The sequence below is a fragment of the Columba livia genome, chromosome 14 (assembly GCF_036013475.1).
Source record: "Columba livia isolate bColLiv1 breed racing homer chromosome 14, bColLiv1.pat.W.v2, whole genome shotgun sequence".
NCBI classification, from domain to species: domain Eukaryota; kingdom Metazoa; phylum Chordata; class Aves; order Columbiformes; family Columbidae; genus Columba; species Columba livia.
The window spans coordinates 6,969,263-6,990,891 of NC_088615.1; the positions used below are offsets into that span (position 1 = coordinate 6,969,263).

The 21,629-nt window shown below is 57.1% G+C and overlaps 1 protein-coding gene across 4 annotated transcripts; it reads left to right on the forward strand.

Annotated features, from left to right (window-relative positions):
• Positions 1-1,220: 1,220 nt before the first annotated feature.
• Positions 1,221-18,205, forward strand: ANXA6 (annexin A6). Of its 4 annotated transcripts, none has more exons than XM_065029756.1 (26): positions 1,221-1,591; positions 3,973-4,033; positions 6,862-6,946; positions 7,216-7,310; positions 7,436-7,549; positions 7,636-7,726; positions 7,837-7,916; positions 7,990-8,046; positions 8,227-8,320; positions 8,404-8,499; positions 8,725-8,783; positions 9,062-9,184; positions 9,399-9,457; positions 9,885-9,963; positions 11,093-11,174; positions 11,415-11,509; positions 11,916-12,029; positions 12,633-12,723; positions 13,433-13,512; positions 13,708-13,761; positions 15,458-15,475; positions 16,312-16,408; positions 16,680-16,775; positions 17,071-17,129; positions 17,421-17,543; positions 17,845-18,205. In XM_065029756.1, exons 2-26 carry the CDS (start codon positions 4,016-4,018, stop codon positions 17,902-17,904), a joined length of 2,019 nt encoding a protein of 672 aa, XP_064885828.1. In that variant the 5' UTR covers positions 1,221-1,591; positions 3,973-4,015; the 3' UTR covers positions 17,905-18,205. The 4 variants fall into 4 exon arrangements, with proteins under 4 accessions (XP_064885828.1, XP_064885830.1, XP_064885831.1 ...); XM_065029757.1 differs by having other exon boundaries at positions 1,520-1,672; XM_065029758.1 differs by lacking the exon at positions 15,458-15,475.
• Positions 18,206-21,629: the final 3,424 nt, after the last annotated feature.

The window sequence follows — 21,629 nt, forward strand, 5'->3', positions numbered from 1 at the left end:
CCATTTATGTTTGTGCATAGGCTATGGTGTAGTTTGGTATATTTGCCAGCCTTCTGGTGCTGTGAAAGCTTGCAAGGAACAGTGGAAGAAGACATCAGCAACGCAGGAACAAAGTAAGGAAGGATCCAGAGCACCTGAAGTGTCTGTGCTCTAACCACAGGCTACTTTGCCCTGGCTGTGCAGGGCAGCCCTGTGTCCATAGTGCCCTCTGTGAGCTGCTGGGCTGGTGCCTCTGTGGTGGGGGCTCAGCACACCCTGGTGTAGCCAGGAGCCCCTGGAGGACAGCAGGGCTGTTGTCTTGCATTGCAGTGTAGGGTGAACAAAGCCACACTTGTCACCCACGCTGTCTCACATGAGTGAGGCATCCAGACACCAACGCCAGCCTGAGGGAACATGGCCCCAAGGGAACAACAGGGCAGGAAGGAGAAGCACTGAGGGTCTTCTCCTCCCAAGGTGCCTCCAGTCTCTTGGGGCAGGGGATATACTGCTAGCCATCAGGTGTGTCACAGCCAGCCTGGGGTCCCAGCTGCCCAGGACCTCTGTCTCTCAGGCTAGGCAGGGCTGAGCAGCCCCAGAGATATGCTCCAGCCAGTAGGTACCACCAAGGCTTGGATGCCTGAAGGGTTATGTGCCAGCAGCCTTCAGCATCTTGGTGGGGCCCTTGGTTTTGTTTCTGATATCAGCCAGACAGCAGACACTGCTACCCATAGCCCCTGGGAGCCCCACCAGCTCCTCCAGCCCTTCTGTGCTGGCTGGGGCACAGGGTGGTGGCAAAGAGGGAATGTGGTTGGCCTGGGCAAGGCAGGGAAGGGAATGGCCTCAGGGTGCTGCAGCTGCAGTGCAGCCTACCAGGAGCATCTCAGCCTGCATCTCCACCCGCCACTGTGCTGCAAGGTCTTCTCAGCCCTGTGTCTGCATTGGGATGGAAGGTTTGGGGAACAGTGAGCTGCCTCTTCCCCAGCTCAGCCTTTGCCCCATGGATGCTCCTTGCAGAGCCCCAGACATGTCCTGTAGGGTGCCAGCCTTGTCACTTGGCTTTTGCAGAAAGTCAGGGATGGATATTTCCCAGGGAAGGGGGTGATTTGGTGTGGGTGGAAATGGCCAGCAGCAGGACAAGCATGGGAGGCAGCAGGGTACCCTGTAACTGAGCATTCAGCAGGAAACTGGGGTGGGGGGCACGGAAGGGGGTGAAATTTCCGCAGTTAAGAGCAAGCACTTTTGTTGCCTTGCACTGTGCTCGTCACCATCGTTGGCACACAGCCCCTTGCACACACTGGTGAGGCTTTTCTGCCAACAGACCCCCTTCCCCACACCCTGGCAGGGACAGGGTGCTTCTGTGGGCAGTATCAGGTCCCCCTGCACCGTGAGCACCCAAAACCAAGGGGCTGAGCTCCGGCATGGCGGCGAGGGTGGGAGCACAGCCCTGACCCCGGTGCCATAGCAGGCGGGGACTGGAGGGCCGGCAAGCGGTGACGTCTCACCGGGAGGAGACAGCTGCACGCCAAGGACGAGCGCACGGCCACAAGTACGCACCGAGTGCGCCGGCGGCCGCTGTTGTGCCAGCACACCCGGACAGGCCTCGGTGCTGCTCGTAAGTGTGCGGGGGGACCGTGCTGGCAGGCGAGGGGCCAGTGCTGGTGTGCAAAGCCACGGCGGTGGCGTGCAAGGGGAGGTGAGCCGTGCAAGGGGAGGTGAGCTGTGCGAGCGGAGGCTCCCTCCAAGGGGTGGCTGCAGGGGGGGTCCTTGTTCTCTTTTTCTTTTTATGAAAAATTCTTCCTTTTTAACAAAAGTCGGGGGGAGTGCTGCCAGCAGGGCTTTTTGGGTGGGCGCTGGCATTGCTGTGGGGCCCATGGGTGTGTCCCGGCCAGGATGCGCCTTTGTGCCCCAGCACTGCAGTGGCCGTGGACGCTCCCAACCCTCTATACAGGGGTCCCAGCTGGGCTCAGCGGGGACAATCCCCCTGGTTCAGTACCCCCCAAGTTTTGCACCAGCAACTGCACCATGCTGAACCCCAGAGGCACAGAGCTCTAGAAGGGCATGGGGACTTTTTGGCTCTGGGGTGGGGCAGGGCACTTTGGGGACCTCCCTTGCTTTTTTATAACCCAGCAAATCTCCCTTTCCACCCTGCAGGCAGGATGATGTGCAGCAGGGTGCTGGGTGTGGCATCGCCTTCACCGTGTCTGGCTGTGCTGGGAGAGCCCTGCTAGGTAGCAGGCTGCAAAAATAGCCGCTGGGCTCCTGGGAGACCGGTGGGGTTGATGCTGCTGGGGGGACAGAGGCTTTTTGGCAAGGGTGGGTCATTCTGCAAAAGGGACAGGCTATGCATGTCATTTAGTGTTTCTCATGGCACTTTCTGCCCAGGCACCCCCACAACCCAAATCTCCCAATCGTCTGGGCAGGGGTGCGGCTACATCCCACTGTCTGAGCTCTGCAGCCTCCAGGATTCATCACATGGATGCAGTGTGTTGGTCCGGGCATCCTCCCCGGGTCACCTGCTGGCAGGGCAATAGCTGGGGCTGCTCCCCCAGCCTCTGCAGAGGTGCCAGCAGCGGTGGGGGACAGGGATGAGGCACTGCGGGGACATCCTGGGGACTGGGTGTGGCTGGGGATTCTCTGCCACTGCTGAGATGAGTTGGGTGGTCTCTGCCCGGCTGCTGCATGCACGGAGTGAGGCAGGAGGGCTGTGCCACACAGGGTTTTTCTCCGTTCCCTGGAGAGTGTGCAGCTTCACATACGGGCTCCTGAGTGGCATTAAAAGGCTGCGTGGGGCTGGGATCCCCTGGCACACACCCAGCACCCGGCCGCAGTGCAGCCCCACCACGCACGGGGCAGGCGGGGGCTCCCCCCAGCCAGGAGCCGCAGGGAAGAGCAGCAGAGGCTTGCAGCATCCGCAGCTGAAAAGGGAAGGGAGGTGAGGGCAGTTCCGATTTTCTGCAAAACTTCCTCCCCTTGGCAAAGATGCCTGCGGGTGCCGGGCAGTTTCCTGCGTGTGAGTGGGGTGACCCAGCCGTACCAAGGGCTGTGAGGCTGGGTGTCCCCTCGCGTGGGTGCTCTCACAGGGATGCAGGGCCAAGCTGAGAAAGTTCATGTGATTTCTCCTACTCACTCCATGGCACAAAATAGAGCTCAGGTGGTGGTAGAAATCCCCCCAGGGTGGCCCCGCTGCACCCTGAGCTTTCCTGCAACGTGTCTGGGAGGGAGGAGGGAGCTGTGCCTCATGGCTGGAGCTCAGCTGACGCTCAGCGGTTCATTCATGGCCGCGCTCCATTTTCCAGATGTTTCTCTCCCTCCGTTGGTTTTCTCAGAGCAAACGGTGCTGTCTGGGGACTTTCTCTTGGGGGGTGGGGAGAGCCCACACCACAGCGGGTTGCAGCTATAAATGGTGTGAGTGTTAGAAAAAAATCTGCAAGTTACCCTGGAAACCCGTCTGTGTTTCCTGGGCTCTGTTGCGTGAGTGGGACTGATAGCGGCCTTGATTTGCTGTACGAAAACTCAGATAAAAGCTGGTGATATCTTGTGGGGGCTGCCCAGCCCCAGCACCATGTGGCAACAGGGTGTCCCCAGCAGCTGCTGAAGCTGGGATGGCCCCAGGGCTTGGGGTCTGCAGCGGGAGCATTGCAGGGTGCAGAGAGGAGGATCAGCCCTGCAGAGGATGCTCAGGCCATTTCCATGTATTCAGCACTTTCTTCCCCTCCCGGTTTCTCTCGTGCTGGCAGGAAGCTGTGTGGGTGCCTGTCTCCGCTGCCTCCAGCCTGTGGGGTCCCCAACACCAAAGGACCTCTGCTGCAGTGACCACAGGGTGGCTGGTGAAGCAACACCCAGCCATCCATCGCCCTCCCCATGGGTACCGCACCCATGGCGATGGCCAGCATCAGCACTTGAGGCAGGGAGGGAGCAAAGCCTCCCTTAGTGAACCCAACCTGCAGAGGAGGGGCACTTTGCTCACATCGGCTTTTCTGTTCCCTCCTGCAGCTCCTCCTTGCCCTCCCTGTGGTGATTTCCAGCTTGGGAAGCCATGGCACCCAAAGGAAAGGTAAGGGTGACCCATACACGATGGGGATGGGTACTGAGGGTGCCACAGGGTAGACCCCAGAGCTGGGGCAGCATCTCCATCATGCAGCAAGGATGGTGTTGACGTGCAGAGTGCGATGCTGTCCGGAGCCTGTTTACATTCCTGCCAGCGCTGTCTGGATGTGATGCAGATGGGGGAAGTGCTGGAGCAGGGAGCTGGGAAAACAGAGATAGGGAGGAGCAAAAATCCTTTTGGGACCCCAGTGGGGATAGGGTAGAGAAGTGGGGCTGTGGGAAGGGGAGGTAAAGAGATGGGGGATTTTAGCTTTCACTGGAGAGAATTCCTGCCTGACTCTGCTGCAAGGCGTGCAGCCCCACTTTGGCCTCTCCCCCCAGCCTGGATTTCTCCCTGCTCTGAGCTGGGGCCGGTGCAATGTGGCAGCTGGGTGAGCAGGTGCTGCCTGCAGCCAGGAAAACATCTCGGCGTGGGTGGAAAACCCTGGCAGGGTGGCAGCTGTGCCAGGCGGGGGAGGACTCCAAGCCCAGAGCCTCCCTTCTCCACTGCTCAGGGCCAGGCTCTGCTTTCCGTTCCCTGGAGAACACAAGCAGTTGTTGCCTCAAGCCCAATTATCCACAGCTTCCCACCTGGCTGAGGGGGTGATTGCCTCTGGGTGGGGAAACTGAGGCACAGCATGGGTGAGCATCACCCCTGCAGTGGTCCAGGACCCTGAGCAGCCGTGTGGTGGGAGAGAGAGAAGCCACGCTGGGAATTTTGCTTCCACCCTCCCGGCCCCAGCCTGGCTTATTTTTAGCTGGGAGGTCCCGGGCAGGCCGGGATGACTCAGAGGCTGGAGGAGGGGAGGCGGGAGGGCCGGCAGCTGAAGTGGGGATGGAGAGGGGGATGGGGGTGTGAGGAGGGAGCAGTGGGCAGAATGCTGTTTCCCTCTAGTAGTGATGTTTCTGCACCTCCGTGGGGCTTGTTCCCACGAAGATGCAGGGAGCATGGTGTGATGCACAGTGCTGAGTTCGTCCCTTAGTTTCCCTTACCCCTGTTGTGGCAGGCAGCTTGTGTTTCAATGGCTCAGCAGGCAGGAACACAGCACTGCTCCTCCTTTCCATTTAACCAGGGCCAACATCCTGTCTCTCCATCACCACTCGTGTGACCCCAGCACCTCCAGCCACCCTCAACCCCTACTCCTTCCTCTGGGCACCTCCTTTGCCCTGCAGCTCCTTATTCACATCACTGGAAGGCATGTGTGTGGGCAGGAGCTTGCACCAAGCCAGGAGGGTCTGTGAGCTGCCGGGAAGCAGGGCTAAATCCAGCTCTCCTGATGAATCACCTGCAATACGATCTGTCCCTGTGCCTGCCCAGCTCCCTCGAAGGGCAGCGTCTCCTCTTGACCGACCTGGTCCCCACCACATGGGACACCAGTGTCAGCAGCTCCTCCAGAGAGATCCCGTGGGATGTGCCCAGCCTGGACTGGTTTCTCTCTGGAAAATGAGGGTACAGAGGCTGGTTGTGTGAGATGTACAGTGAAACTGTTGTACTGCAGCATTAGGATGGGGCCCAGGGCAGTGACAGGCGTGGGGTTGCCCTGTGTCCATCACTTCAAGGCACTTGCTGGGCCAGGGGTGCTGGTGGAGCCTGCCTGATGCCCACCTTCTCTGGGGACATGTTGGCTTTATATGCCCACACTGGCAACAGCCCTGGCCATTCAGACAGTTCTTGGAGATTTTAAGTATGCCCTGCAGCAGACCCTGAGCAAGCGAACCTTGGGAGGTGTATGCACCTGGTTGGCACTTAAAGAAGCAGAGCTAAGGGAGGATGCTCAGAGTTTCCCAGGGTATGGACACAGCTGAGAGCCCCAGCTCAGTCTGACTCCCAGCTGTCTCACTTCCCAGTGAGACCACTAAGGAAATGCTGCTGTTCAGCTCTTCCTGCTCTCTGCCCCCAGTGGGAATGTATCCTAGTTCCTTATGTGGTGCTGGGCTGGTTTCACATCTGCTTCCACCCAGGGTTTGTGCTGATCCATTTAGAGTCCAGCTCAAGGCTCCCCCGGGGTGAATTCCCCCAGGCGAAGGTGATTTAGGGAGGGGAAACCCAGTGCCTGCTTCTCCCTGATGTCTCTGCTTGGGGCTGTTGCTTCTGGGTGCCCCGTTGTGCGGAGCAGCAGATAGAAGTGGATCATGCCAAACCCCAGGATTTCTCAGGCCCCCAGGAAAGCCTTTCTGTGTATCCAGGATCTCTGCTCCAACCCCTCAGACCAGCCTGGGCCCTGCAGGAGCGCATGCTGGGGCAGAACAAGCTGTTGGCAGCTTTAGCACTTCTCAGTGCTTTCCGCTTAGCAGCCCATTATGATTTTGTCCTGTACTTATATCTCTTTGCTTGGAGGCCATGCAGACCTTGGGCAACCTCACCATCCAGAGGGTTTCCCTGCTCACAACAGGCTGTAGGAAATTACTGGGGTCTGCCCTTTTTCTGCTGATGCCCCCAGATGGAGCTGAGAACCCGAAAGTGCTCAAGAAACCTCCCATCAAACCACCAGCTCTTGCTGGTACAGTGGGGAGGGTTGTACCCAGCTTAAACATGAGGCACAAGCAGCAAGATATGAGAGGGAAAGCTGTTTACTCCAGTAACCTGGCACGCAAACTATTTGCATAGTGGGGAGAGCAAACAGGCAAGAAAACAACTGAGGAGAAGAACAAGTGTTATGTTTGAGGCTAAGCTTTGCCTTCAGGCAGCCCTGAGTGGGAGCAGACTTTGCTCCAGTCCTGCTCAGCTTCAACTTCTACCTCCCCATATCCCACCAGGGGCTGCTCCTTCTCACCTTCTTGCCTCCTCTCCTCTAGGTCTACAGGGGGTCGGTGAAGGACTTCCAAGGCTTTGATGCCAGCCAGGATGCAGAGGCCTTGTACAATGCCATGAAGGGGTTTGGTATGGACGCTCCTCTGGTCTGTCACCCTGATGTCCCCTTGGTTGACCCTTGCATGGCTGGGCATCCTGCATTGCCTCCCATCTCAGCTGCTTTAGCAGCGTGTCAGGACCTCTCCTGACTCTGCTTTCCTCCCCGGAGCTGGCTCAGCTCTACTTCTCCTCCCAGCCCCAAGCAGTTTTGGGCACAGGACAGTGGCTATGATGAGCCCCAGCCATGGGGGATGAGACCCAGCCGTGGGGCTAAATGTGACTCCCATCTGTCCCTGCAGGCAGTGACAAGGAGGCCATCCTCGACCTCATCACATCAAGAAGCAACAAGCAGCGAGTGGAAATCTGCCAGGCCTACAAGTCCCAATACGGGAAGGTAACAGCAGAAATGCTCCCTGGTCCATGTCCCTGCTGCCCACGCAGGGACCCACTGCTCCCTGGACCCACTGAGAGATGCTGTGGAGCAAAGGGTGCCCCAGCCCCTTTCTCCCCCTCCACCAGGACCTCATTGCAGACCTCAAGTACGAACTGACGGGCAAGTTTGAGCGGCTGATCGTGAGCCTGATGCGGCCCCCAGCTTACAGTGACGCCAAGGAGATCAAAGATGCCATTGCGGTAAGGGGTGGGCAACCCCCCCCGGGGCCTCTCTGAGGACACCCCAGCTGGCCCTGCTACTCATGGGGCTGCGTCTCTGCCCACAGGGCATTGGCACGGATGAGAAGTGCCTCATCGAGATCCTTGCCTCCCGCACCAACCAGGAGATCCACGACCTGGTGGCTGCCTACAAAGATGGTGAGGGCTGCGGGAGGGCAGGGGCTGCCTGGTGTCTCCTCAGGCCAGGAAAACGGGCAGAGTTAAGGGGATCCAGGTCTCCAGGACTTGACCTCTCTCTCTTCCACCAGCCTACGAGAGAGACCTGGAGGCTGATATTGTTGGAGACACATCTGGACACTTCAAGAAGATGCTCGTCGTTCTGCTGCAGGTATCTCTGTCTGTCAGGTGTCTGCAGGCAGCTGGTGCCTGCAGGCAGTGCTGAGCCTGTCTCTGTCCTGCAGGGCAGCAGGGAGGAGGACGATGTGGTGAGCGAGGACCTGGTGGAGCAGGATGCCAAGGTGATGCTTGGTTGGTCACTGAGATGGGTGGCATCTGGGCAGAGATGTGGCTGGTGGCACTGGCACCACACAGACCTAGTGCTGCAAAGGGTGGGTGGGTGCTGATAATGCCCATGCTTGGGCAGAGCCTCATGTGAGCAGCACCCTGACTGGTCTCTGCCACCTTCCCCATCCCACAAGGACCTGCTGGAAGCTGGTGAGCAGAAATGGGGCACGGATGAGGCCCAGTTCATCTACATCCTTGGCCGGCGAAGCAAGCAGCACCTCCGCCTGGGTGAGCATCTCCTGCAAGCTTGGACCTGGGCTTGAATGTATCTTGGCAGCCTCTCCAGGCATCATCTCACTCTCGTTCCACAGTCTTTGATGAGTATCTGAAGATTTCTGGGAAGCCAATCGAGAGGAGCATCCGAGGAGAGCTCTCTGGAGACTTTGAGAAGCTGATGCTGGCTGTGGGTAAGTCAGTCCCTGCGTGGGGTATGCTGCAAAAGCACACCACTGGCCTTGCTGGGATGGAAGGGCTCTGTGCAAGAGCCAGCAGTTTGGGATTGTGGCTGTCCCCAGTTTCAGGGAGCTCAGGGAGGCTCCTTCAGGACGGGTGGGGATGCTGACTGTGGGGGGCTAGAGTCACGGGGGAAGCTGTGTGCTGGCTCCCTTCACCCTGTCTCTGTTTTCCCACAGTGAAGTGTGTCCGAAGCACAGCAGAGTATTTTGCAGAAAGGCTCTACAAGGCCATGAAGGTGAGTGGATCACCCCTTCCCCGGTGGGTGCCCCGCAGTGCTGTGGGCAGCTGGCCAAAGAGGGGTCCCCTTGCCACGGGTGCTGCTGGAGGGCGGGCTGACGCAGGTTCATGAAGACAGGACCTATATGACCTGGGGTCTTTGCTCTTCCCTCCAAAGGAGTTATTCCTTCAAACCCGTGGCTGGGTAGAAATCTGATAGAGGGTCCCCCAAATGCGATGGGCTGAACAGGGTTGCTTGGCTATCCCAGGCGTGACGTGGGGGCTCCTCCATTGCAGGGGCTGGGCACGAGGGACAACACGCTGATCCGCATCATGGTGTCCCGCAGCGAGATCGACATGCTGGACATCCGTGAGGTGTTCAGGACCAAATATGAGAAGTCTCTCTACAACATGATAAAGGTAAGTGCTGGGGTGCCTGGTCACTCTCTGAGCTGCTGCCAATGCTGCTCCCTCCAGATGCTCGTTGGGGGGCTGAGCCCCCTCCCCAGCCACCCTGTGCCGGGTGTCCACCTCCGAGAACAAGGCTCAGGGAATTCCCTCTCCAGGTGCCCATCCCATGGCACTACATGAACCTCCCTGCCGCATGGTTCTCCACCTCTGTCTGTCTTTCCAGGAGGACACCTCCGGGGAGTACAAGAAGGCCCTGCTGAAGCTGTGCGGAGGGGACGATGAGTAAGATTGCCTGTCACCCTGTCTGTCCCTCTTCATCCCCTTGGTGCTGGGTACCAACCTCTGGATCCGGACTGGCAGCCGGATGGGACCGGCAGTATCTGCAGTGCCTTTGGCAGGGAGAGCCATGGAGCACACGGCTGCTCCACTGTTCCCAGAGGAGAGAGGGTCTGTGGGGGCTCCTGGACAATAAGTCCAGGGGCAAACACTTGGAGGGAGGATGATCTGAGGGGGGCGGTTGGGATTTACCGCCCGTTTCCCCCCATTCCCACCCAGCCCCACAGCAGCACCCAGGACCTGCCCCCATGCCCAGCACCTGGTGGGCACAAAACACCCCTCACAGAGGGGCAAGACAGGGTGGGGGGCAGCTGCTGGTGGGGCACAGGGTCCCCAGGGCTCACTGTCCCCTGTCCTTGCCCTCCCCTTGCAGTGCCGCAGGTGAGTTCTTCCCCGAGGCGGCGCAGGTGGCGTATCGGATGTGGGAGCTTAGCGCGGTGGCCAAAGTAGAGGTCAGCACCCCCAAGCCCCCGTACCCCTTCTGCTCCCCACCAGCTTGGGATCTGTGGCTGCTCCTCTCTGCTGTGGAACACAGCCAACCCCGTGTCTCTGCTCTTCCTGCTCTGTGGCTTCTCTCAACACTTTTCTCTGGTTTTGGGGCAGGAGGTTGGTGGGACGTAACCCCAGCAGAGCTGACTGCCCCCCATGAGCTCCACTAATCCCTCCTCTCTCCAAGACCACCCTCCCTCAGGGTGACAGCCCCTGCATGTCTGTGCAATGCATCACTTGCAGCCCTGGCTCTGGTGCCTCCATCAGAGACCTCCTGTACTCCAGGGCACCCCACTCTGACCCAGGGCACCGCTGTGCCATGGGGAGCCAGCACCCTGCATGCAGCTGGAGGCACCGACAAAAACAACATGCAGAAAAAGCACCCTCAGCCCTGTGTGCACAGGGAGAACAGAGATGTGCTAGGAGCTGTAAGGATGCAGCAGGGTAGAATTCCAGGGCAGGAGCAGACAGCCTTTCAGCGACTCCGCTTCTGGCTCTCAGCTGATGTGGCTGGCCCCAGTTGAGGTGTGTCAGTGCTAGGGGAGGCGAGTATGACACTGAGCAGGACAGTGAGACTCCAGGGACTGCCTGTTACCATCTTCTCCCTGCTCTCTGCTAGCCTGGCTTTGGTTTGCCCCTCAATGGAAGGGTGACAATGGCAGGGATGTCCTCACTGAGCGCCAGGTGCTTGCACTAACACACGACCTGCTTTGGCCTTGGCTTGTCAGGTGGCACTCTCCGTCCCTCCCTCCCTCTCTCCGTCCCTCCCTCCCTCTCTCCGTCCCTCCCTCCCTCTCTCCGTCCCTCCCTCCCTCTCTCCGTCCCTCCCTCCCTCTCTCCGTCCCTCCCTCCCTCTCTCCGTCCCTCCCTCCCTCTCTCCGTCCCTCCCTCCCTCTCTCCGTCCCTCCCTCCCTCTCTCCGTCCCTCCCTCCCTCTCTCCGTCCCTCCCTCCCTCTCTCCGTCCCTCCCTCCCTCTCTCCGTCCGTCCCTCCCTCTCTCCGTCCGTCCCTCCCTCTCTCCGTCCGTCCCTCCCTCTCCCCCTCCATCCCACCCTGCTCAGGGATGACCCCAGACTTCTCTGTGTACCCACAGCTGCGAGGAACCGTGCATCCTGCAGGAAGCTTCAATGATGATGGGGATGCACAGGTGCTGAGGAAGGCAATGAAGGGCCTGGGTAAGTGGGGACCATGTACCCAGTGCCCCCCTTCCTGCTGCTCCTCACCAACTCCTGGGGCAGAAAACCCACCCTGGCCCATGCAGAGGTGTGTGAAAGCCCCAGGGGGAACAAAGAGGTGGTTTTGGAGCTGTGGGAGCTCTCCATTCCCCACCTCCCCAGTCTGCAGGAGTGGGGGTGACATGGTGTGGCTCTGTTGGCCCCCCAAGGCTCTCTCCAGCATCTCTGCTGGCATTGCAGGCACGGACGAAGGGGCCATCATCGATGTGTTGACACAGAGAAGCAACGCCCAGAGGCAGCAGATCCTGAAGGCTTACAAGGCTCACTATGGCCGGGTACTGCTGCTGACCCCCCTGCTCCTGCCTCCTGCCCCCTCCCATGCTGAGATTGCCCCTTGCTGGATGAAATCTTGCCCAGGGAGGGGTGGGCAGCTGGGGCACCCCTATTTGCCTTGGCATGACTCCCCTGAGGAAGACCAAGTGGTCAATCAGCCTCCAGCTCTGGGTGCATCCCCAGCTTGAGGGGAGGGTGTCTCTGTTTATTTGCCCCATCCTCAGCCCCATACAAACTCCAGAGCCAGGATCTCACCAGAGCCACCCCTTAAAACATGACCTTAAACTGCCCCAAGGGTCTTCCCAGATGTCTCCCACCTCCACACTCTCTTCCCCTGTTTTCTTCCTGGTGTTGCCTCGGCGGGTCTGTCCCTGTGGAAGGAGCCTGAATCCTCAAATGCTTTTGCAGGATCTGATGGCAGACCTGAAATCCGAGCTGTCGGGCAGCCTGGCCAAGCTGATCCTCGGGCTCATGCTGACACCGGCGCAGTACGATGCCAAGCAGCTGAGGAAGGCTGTGGAGGTAACTGCTGCACTGGTGGTACCGGCCCTGGCACGCAAGGACAAAGTGGTTTTTGCTGTGGTTGTACCCATATTGTTGGTGGCCTGGGGCTGTGAGCACACCCTGGCTCCACAAGCCCCCAGGCTCTTTTCTCCTATATGGAAGGAAAGCAGAGCAGAAAGCACCAGGACAAAGACCTGGTTTGCACTCAAGACCTGCTGGGAGCCCAGTTTGGCCTCTTTTAAGCCCAGCATGCTCTAGCCAGCACAAAGCTGCTCAGGGAGGCATCCCATTGCTTTGCAGAGCATTGCCAGTTTGCAGCAGGAGCAGTGCCCTGCCAGGCACAGGCAGCCACAGGAGAGCCAGGGTAGGGGCAAACCAGTGGCGTGCACCACTGCCCACCAGTCACACCACTTGAGACCCCACTGGCAGCACACTTGGACACTTCTGTGCTTGTTCCTACCAGCCTGCTGGGCCATTTGCTGGACTTTGTCTTCTGGCACATAGTAGCCCCGGGGTTTGAGCAGCCCCTTCTTGCCTGGCACTGGTAGGGCGATGCCACAGTGCCCCCATCCAGCGCTGGCACCCACAGCACCCCACCACCACCACACTGGTCTCTTCCAGGGAGCTGGCACAGACGAGAGTGTCCTCATTGAAATCATGGCCACGCGGAACAACCAGGAGATTGCAGCTATCAACGAGGCATATCAGGAAGGTGCGGCACAGGGGGGACACAGGGAGTGCCTGGGTCCTGGGCACAGACTGTGTTTAACATTGTACAAGGTCTTCTTCAGAGCCCAGGGTACAACTGCTATCCCTGGGCTGGGTCCATGGCTTGATGCTGTGAATGTCTATTAGTCCTTCCAGGCAAGAGCAGATCTTTTCCAGGTCCAACACGTTATTAAATAGCAGTGGAAACACAGGATGAGGCTGGCAGGAGCCCTCAAATCCATACTGTGATTTCTCACACCTCCAGACCATACACTTCTCTTTCCCTTCCATCCGTGTGCCCTTCTCCCTAGGGAACAAGAGCTGCAAGCTCCAGGTTAAATCCCCCACCTCTTCTCTACCAGCAAGCCAATAGTTTTAACCAGACACTCACACGCAGCAGAGCACTGCTCTTGGCCCCTCTCCATGTCATGGTGACATGCCCCAGCTCCACCACCAATATCTCCTCCCCTGAAAGCTCTTTTGCAATGACCCTTTCTCTCAGGAGCACCTGGACCAAGAGCCTGTGCTCATTTCCAGGGCATTAGAGCTGCTGGGCCTGAAAACAACAGGTGGGGGCATCTGTTTCAGCCACGCTAAGGCTGGAAGATGAGCCTCCCCATCACCCACGGGGATCACAGGCATGACAGGCACTGGGGGGTGGGAAGCAGAGCGGCAGGTGGGGTGCAGGGCTCAGCCATCCCCCTTCTCCACAGCCTACCACAAGCGCCTGGAAGATGACCTGAGCTCTGACACATCGGGGCATTTCAAGAGGATTCTTGTCTCCCTGGCTCTGGTAAGGGTGGCTGTCTCACTGGGGATGGTCCCCTCCCTTCTACAGGCAGTGGTGGGTGGTCTGCAAGGATGTGATGATGGAGAAGACATCACCCAGCTGGGTAGTGCTGCTGGACCTTGCCTGCCATCCCCTCATTTGGGGCTCTCCTGGGAGATGTCCTCTCTCCAGCTCCATAAGTTTTTTATTGAACTACAGGGCAACCGTGACGAGGGACCAGAGAACCTCACCCAAGCGCATGAAGATGCCAAGGTAAGAACCATCCTGGCAGTGCTGTTACAGGTTGTGTGTCACAAAAATGAGGATGTTGCATCCCCTGGCCTGGAAATGGCATCCTCAGGGAAGCAAATTATGCTAGGGTGGGGTCTCAAGCTGCAGGTGGAGATGCCAGGTGAAAGGATGCCCTTGGAGGTCAAGCTCCCACACCCAATTTCTGATACCCTGGGCTCTACTGCTCTGTACACATGGAAGCTGCAAACCAGGAGAGCAGCCCAAGGAGCTCCCAGCCCCAGGGGCTGCAGCATTTTTTCTGCAGAGCTGCTGATTTGGGGTACAGCAACACACAGCAATGTTGAAATTTGGCACTTAAGCTTCAAAGGCAGCTTTGGGCTGGTCTGCCGGAGCCACCCACCTTTTGTGTTGTGCAAGGGGCAGCCCTGAAGCCTAAGCTGCTTTTCACACAGCCCATGTACTAGGATGCCAGCCCAAGCCCCCAAACCATTGCCCCATCTTTACTGGGCTGTGGTGAGCCAGAAATGGAGAAGGAAGGTTGAGCAGCCAGAAACTGTGCAAAGGGGGTGCTGGGGCCCCATTGCCTGGCTCAGCTCCCGGTCCCAGGAGACTTGTGACCCTTGGGCTGTGTGTGCACCTTGGCCTCCTGCTCCTTTGGGCTAGTCTTGCAGTACTTAAAAGGGGCTGATAAGAAAGACGGGGGCAGACTTCTTAGCAGGGCCTGTTGCAAAAGGACAAGGGGGAATGTTTTTTAACTAGAGGAGGAGAGATTCAGGCTACACATGGGGAAGAATTTTTTTACAATGAGGGTGGTGAGACACTGGCCCAGGGGCCCAGGTTGCCCAGAGAGGTGGTGGATGAGATATCCCAGGCCAGGCTGGACAGGGCTCTGAGCAACCTGATCTGGGTGAAAATGTCCCTGCTTGTGGCAGGGGTTGGACTGGATGAGCTTTGAAGGTTCCTTCCAACCCAAACTATTCTGTGATTCCCTGAGAGGGACTGGAGAAGCTCAGTGCTGAGCAGAGCCTGAGCTCTCGCTTGGCTGTCCTGCCCCAGCACCGCCAGCTCTAACACATATATCTCTAACACATACCGCCAGCTCTAACACATGCATCTCTAACACATACTGCCAGCTCTAACACACGCCGGCAGCAGCAGATGTGCAGCTCTCCTGGCGGGGCTGCTGCCGGCAGAGGGAGCAGGTGCTGCGCTGCCTGCGCCCCATCGCACGCGCTGCCTGCGCCCCACCATATGCGCTGCCGCTTGCCTCGACCTGCTGCGGAGAAAGAGAGAGCCAGGCATGACAAACACAGGGACGAGCCAGCCGGGAGGCAGCTGGCCTGACACTGAGCTGTATTTTGCCAGCAAAGTTGCTCTCATCCTCTTCTTGCTGCCTCTGCCTGGCAGAGGCGGGCAGGGTGGTGTGAGCCAGCCTGGGGCCAGGCAAGCATGCTCCCCAAGGAGCAATGGGCTGGTACCCATAGCCCAGAGGTGAGGAGCACACTTTGCTTGGCCAAAGACCAGCACCTACCTCATCCCAAACTGCAGGAGGACACAGGTCCTAAAATCAAGCCCACTCCCAGGGAAGCAGGGGAGCTGGAGACAGGTCATTTAAGGGGATTTTGCTAGACTTCCCTCACTTTGTCAGGAAAGGATAAAGGTTGAGCAGCATCTTCTGACCCTGTTGTCTTCCTGTCTCTCTCTTTCTCTCCACCAGGTTGTTGCTGAGACCCTGGTGAGTGCCTGCCCTTTCACTCCTCAGCCTTCTGCATATCTGAGGGGATGCTGGGGTCCCGGGGCTGGGAGGAGCAACCCCATGTGCCAGGACTCCTTTGGCTGTGCAGGCTCAGCTTGCTCGGGGCTTCAGGGTCCTTGCATGAGGACGGGGTGGCAAGGGGGACAGATGGGACCTGCATGAGGACATTTCCCTGCAGAGCTGGGCAGGGAGAGGGAAATTCACCTTCTTGCCCTTGGGAGGGCTGGGGATCAATCCTGCCTGCATGCAGGACTCTTGTTCCTGGCAGCCTGGGACGCAGGACTGGCTTTCTTGGCTCACCAAAAGTGAGAATTGGGGAAGGGGTGACTCTCTCCAGCAATAACTTAACAGGGGCAATGTGTACAGACTCCCCACTGAGCCCCACAGCAGTGGGGCAACCATTTCACACACAGGCAGTGCTGCTACAGCCCAGGGTGAAGGGTGGCTCCTGTGTCTGGCAGCTCTGAATTTTCTGTTCAGTACTGGTCATCCCAAAAACATCCTCCCCAAAGGACAAAAAAAAGTCTTAACCATGAGCATTGCAAAGCTTTTTTTCATAAAAACTGGAAAATGTCTTTTCTCAGAGGAAATATTCTATGTGAGTGTGCAGCTGTACACCTTCACATCCATGCAGAGAAAACACCTTTTTTTGCCAAAAAATCCCCAACAACCTATTTTCCTGCTCATAAGAGGCTGCCCTCTTTGCAAGAGGGTTTTCAGGACTGGCTGTCCCAGGAAGAATTGTTTGACATCTTTGCCACTCTCTGCTATGCCTGTCCCCCTGCCTCCCTGTTCGCTCTCTGTTGCTCTCCCAGAAACTTGCTGACGTCTCCAGCAATGACTCCAGCGACTCCCTGGAGACCCGCTTCCTCAGCATCCTCTGCACCCGCAGCTACCCCCACCTCCGCAGAGGTACGACCACATTTCTCCATCACTGCTGGACCCTCAGCTGTGACACAAGTGTTTTGACTTGGGCTGGATGGAGACTCCCGGGCAGCAGGAGGTTGGGGTGGCCCTGTCTCCCCAGTGGTGGGAGGAGATGGCATTTGGGGTGGCTGGTCGAGGTCAGCAAAGCCTGCTCTGGTCCCATCTGATCCAGAAGCCTCCATGGGTGAGGCTCAGGTCTCCTGGGGCTGGGATGGAGCGGCTCCACGGTGACCCTCTCCTCTCCCCCCAACCCCAGTGTTTCAGGAGTTCATCAAAATGACCAACCACGACGTGGAGCATGCCATCAGGAAGCGGATGTCAGGAGATGTGCGGGATGCCTTCCTGGCCATCGGTCAGTGCCCAGCGGGTGCTCCCTCGGGGCAGGGCTGCCCAGTGGGCAGGCAGCCCCTTTGCCTGCCCCTGTCAAGGCAACATGAGGGCATATTCCAGCTGCTTTTGGGCCATGGAGACCCTCAGCATGGTGTGGGGTTGGGGCATTTTTAGGGCATCCTACAGAGCCAAGCCTATACCCCTGTACCAATGAGGGTTTGCAGCTGACCCAAGGGGCGGCACAGCTCCTTACTGCAATGTGTACCCTGGGTGCTGCCAGCCAGAAGCCCACTTTCTCTCCCCTTTGTGTGTTGCAGTCCGGAGCGTGAAGAACAAGCCAGCCTTCTTCGCTGACAAGCTCTACAAGTCCATGAAGGTGCAGACGGGCTCTCTGGGGGCTGGGCACACAGATGCCCTTTGGGATTCTTTGATTTAACTCCATGGCAGTGATGCAGTTTGGCTCCCAGCCATCCCCAACAGAGCACCGCAGGGCTGAGCTCAAATACTGCATCAACTTTCTGGGCTAGCAGGGGACACTGCAGACTTCTGTCTTGCTGGCAGCAAGCCCAGCATGTTTCCAAGCAGAGATCCCCAGTTCGGACTGTGTTGGGGGGGATCCCTGAGCCCCAGTCCCTCTGGGCTTATTTGTTCAAGCTTCCCTTTGTAGGGTGCCGGCACGGATGAGAGGACCCTTACTCGGATCATGATTTCCCGGAGCGAGATCGACCTGTTGAACATCCGGGGCGAGTTCATAGACCTGTTTGACAAATCACTGCACCACATGATTGAGGTGAGGGGAAGTGGGCATTCCCTCCCTGGCTTGTCACCTTGTCTGGCTGAGACCTGCAGGGACCTGAGCCATGAGCAGTGCCATGCATAGGGCTGAGCATCGCCTGGGGAGGGGGAGCCTGCCCCAATCAGCCCCCGTGTTGGCAGGTCTAGCTGTAGAGGGGACATGCCAACATTTTCCACTGCTGTGAAGATGCCTGCGGGGTGGCCAGGGCATGGAGTGATGCCTTCCCCATGCCCAGCACCTTGAACTGGGTGTCCCTGGGGCAGGCAGGTCTCTGACATGGGTCTCCCTCTTGCAGAAGGACACCTCCGGCGACTACCGCAAGGCTCTGCTGGCCCTGTGCGGTGGGGAGGACTAGGTGGCCCCAGGAGCCCCTTCTTCTTGTCTGAGCCAGCACATGCACACCCACCGCCTTGATGTCACTGCAGCTTTGGGGGACACTCGGGTCCCTGCAGAGGACAACTCACTTTGCGCTGGAAAGCAGCACCACGTTGCAAACGGGGGAGTCTCGGGGAAGGGAGCAGAGGGGTCTGGGTTAGGGGGGTTATTGTCTGTCTTAGTACAAAGCAATTCATACCTAAACATGCCACTAACCCAGGAATCTACCCAGATGGAAAAGACAATTTTAAATCTCATAAATAAAACCTTACTGTTGCTGACCCTGGGGCAAGAACAGTCAATTTATTGAGCCAGGTTTGGGTGGGACTGGCCTGTGCTGAGAAGTGTCAGGGTCTCTTGGTCCTGCAACCAAGATCCCAGCCCTGGAGACCCCAAAGCCCATCTGAGCAGCACCGCAGAGTCCCTCGCTACTGAGAAAGCAGCTAGAAATGTGTCTGGAGCTGGCAGCAGCAAGGGATTTCACTGAGAGCTTCACTAACCCCCCGGCAGGGTTAATGCCATTGTGTGGATGGTGCTTTTATAAAACAGACACAAATCGGACTTGATGGCATCTGCCCGTCCTTGCACATGGTTTCCTGTGTTTTCAAGCTGCTGAAGAAGCAGTTGAAAGGCACATGCCATAGAAGCTACACCCCCAAACAGTTTATGTTTGCACTTCCCCCCAGCGCCTAGCCGAAAATAACTGGAATTTCCAAAACTGGGAAATTCCAGCACTTTCAATTGTTTCCAAGTCAGAACAAAAAGTCTTGTACACCCAAGTCTTCCTCAGAACAGGTGGGTGAGGAAAAGCTTCACTTTCACAATATCAAAGCAGCATTAGGAATAATAACACAATATTATTCTAGCACTTTAAAACCAGCTGAGGTCAAGAAGCAATCAACGTGTAGAGACAAACCAGGGAAGCTGAAACAACTCAGCTGGTTGTTATTTCACTGAAAATTTCCTCAATGCCTTCCTGTAAAACATCCCCTTGTAACAAAATCACCTTTCTCAGGGGAAAAGGGCCTGGCTGAAGCTTTTTCACTCTTCCACAGAGATTTGGGCTCCTCTGTCTTGCCCCATGTGTAATGAGGAATGGGCAACCCAGTCCTGGTGGCACCTGGGTGGGTTGAGCCTACAGCAGCTCCCAGGTCACCTGCTTGGCCAGGAACCTGCTGTGAAGGCTTTGAGCAGATGCAGAAGATGTTTTGAAGGGAAGGTATAACCCAAATCTTCATCTGCCCATCTCAGCATGGTAGCTCGCAGCAGAGGCGTGAGGCACAGCAGAGCTGGCCACATCCCCGCAGCTGGCAACAGGGCTCTCGGTGACCAGGCTGTGATGTCCAAGGAAGTTTTGGGGCTCAGGAGACGGCCCAGCACCCCGAGAGAGACAGATTTGAGGCAGTGGAGCTCTGCTTCTCCAGACAGCGTGGAAAATCTGCTCGGTGTTAGCAAAGGGCTGCAACACGTGAGCCATCATCCTGCCTCCTTCGTTTTGCCAAAACTGGGGTGCATACAAGGGGGTGTATGCACAGGCAGAAACACTCCAATGACATTTCTGGCTGTACCACAATTGCTCTAAGCCTGTCACTGGTGACTCCATCACTCCCGGCCCAGCTCGGAGTGATGCTGCTGGAAGGAAGCCTGACTGACCCCAATGCACTGGTCCCAAGGCCAGGAATTTCCCTGGCACCCACTGCCAGCTGCTCCTGCGATGAGGGCAAGATACCAGAGTCACACAGTGTTTGGGGACAGGGAGGGAGAACAAGATGGGATTTCCTCCTCAGAGCAACTCCCTCTCCTGGAAAGTCCTGCTGCCAAAAAGCCTTCGTCTTGCTTCAGATCCATAGTGATCTATCTCCAGCAGTGGTTGCGACAGCTGGAACAGAAAACAGCCAGCGGCATTTAATCGCTGCAAATACTTAAGCATACTTGACATCCTATTTAGGCACAGGGTATTTCAGCATCCCACTCCATGCTTTTTGAGCACAGGTCTGATGAGGAGCAGCTGAGGGAACCAGGGAGGTTCAGCCTGCAGAAAAGGAGGCTGAGTGGAGACCTCGCTCTCTGCAAATACCTGAAAGGAGGTTGTAGCGTGGAGGGTGTTGGTCTCTTTTCCCAAGGAACAAGTGATAGGACAAGAGGAAATGGCCTCACATTGCACCAGAGGAGGTTTAGATTGAATGTTGGGAAAAATTTCTTCCCGGAAAGGGTTGTAAAGCACTGGAACAGGCTGCCCATGGCAATGGTGGAGTCATCATCCCTGGAGGCTCAAAAGATGTGGAGATGAGGTTCTTAGGGACACGGTTTAGTGGTGGACTTGACAGTGTTAGGTTAAGAGTTGGACTCGATGATATTAAAGGTCTATTCCAACCAAAACGACTGTATGATTGTATGGTGCTGGGGTTGGCAGCACACCTGGGGCTGCTCTCAGTGGGCTGCCCTGTGAGGGAGAACCACAAACTGGACTGAGCTCAGCAGAGCTGCCCACCCTGAGGGCAATGCCAGGAGTGTGACAGCATCTGGGGAAGCACAAGCATGGCCTCTGGGACTCACTCTCCACCTGGGGCATCTTCTCTCTGTTTCTCACCCCGATGCTTGCTTGCAGATGTTGATGAGTTTGCAGCCAGCTCCTGTTTGGACACCGGCTCCCATTTGCTGTTGTGCATTGCAGTAAATGCATCTGAATGCCAGCTGAATTAAACTCCTGCTGCCTTCCCATGCTGGAGAGACTGAGGTCTCTGCACCAGGCCCAGAGAAATGAGATGCTCTGGTTAACAGCAGCCAGGAGGAAGGAGGAGGTGCTGCGCAGGGGTGTTGCTTTAGAAGGACTCCAAGCGAATCCAGAAGAGCCTGGGACCAGCAGCACCAAGACAGGCTGTGGACCCTGGGCCAAGGAGAAGAACAGAGGAGTGGAAGAAACCCAGTAAGAAACACAGAGAAGTGCAGCCAGAAGGTTAAATGTGACCTGTCACCTTGCCAAAGGATTTGGGACAGGGTGAGAGTAACCTGCAGTGAAACAAGGAATGCTGAGTCTAGGAAGGAGAAAGGCCTAAGCCAAGCCTGGGAAAGAAAGAACACTTGTTTTTTGTGGGCTTTTTTGGGGTTCGTTTTGTTTTGTTTTGTGGGGTTTTTTTTTTGTTTGGTTGGGGTTTTTTTGTTTTTGTTTGTTTTTTAATGCCCAAATCACGCACTAGCAAACTGTATTAATTGACAATAAATTAAATAAAAATTCCCCAAGTGAGGACTGTTTTGTCCGTGAAAACCTCTATATGTGAGCAGGTCATAGACCCTTCAGACAAAGCAGCTTCATCCCTGTAGCACCCCGGTCTCTAGTGAAAATACACTCCATAGCTCTCCAGGAACACTCCCACTTCACCCGCTGGCTCCCACCAGCCCAATCCCAGGGCAACTGGTGGCAAATCTCATGCCTAGATTCTGTGGTCAGCAAGAAGGCAAGCAGTTCAAAGAAAGCAAGGAAAGGAAAGGGGAGGACAAAATGATGAGCACAAAAAACCCACGAAGAATTAGAAAGGCTGTGAGCAAGGTAAGGGCTGGAGGCAGGTCCACGCTGGCCACTGCAGAGAAGCTGCTGCCAGGGTCTGGGATTTACACACCAGCACCCAGCACACGGCTGGTTTGTGCATTGAACAGCAATGCCGGGGGGCAAGGACTCGCTTCCAGGCAAGGCCAATACCAGATTTC

Excerpts from the sequence above, each read along its gene's own strand:
- ANXA6 (XM_065029756.1), top strand. Across the intron at positions 11,510-11,915 it reads ACAAGGCTCACTATGGCCGG|GATCTGATGGCAGACCTGAA; the intron begins GTACTGCTGCTG and ends ATGCTTTTGCAG. Across the intron at positions 12,724-13,432 it reads CAACGAGGCATATCAGGAAG|CCTACCACAAGCGCCTGGAA; the intron begins GTGCGGCACAGG and ends CCTTCTCCACAG.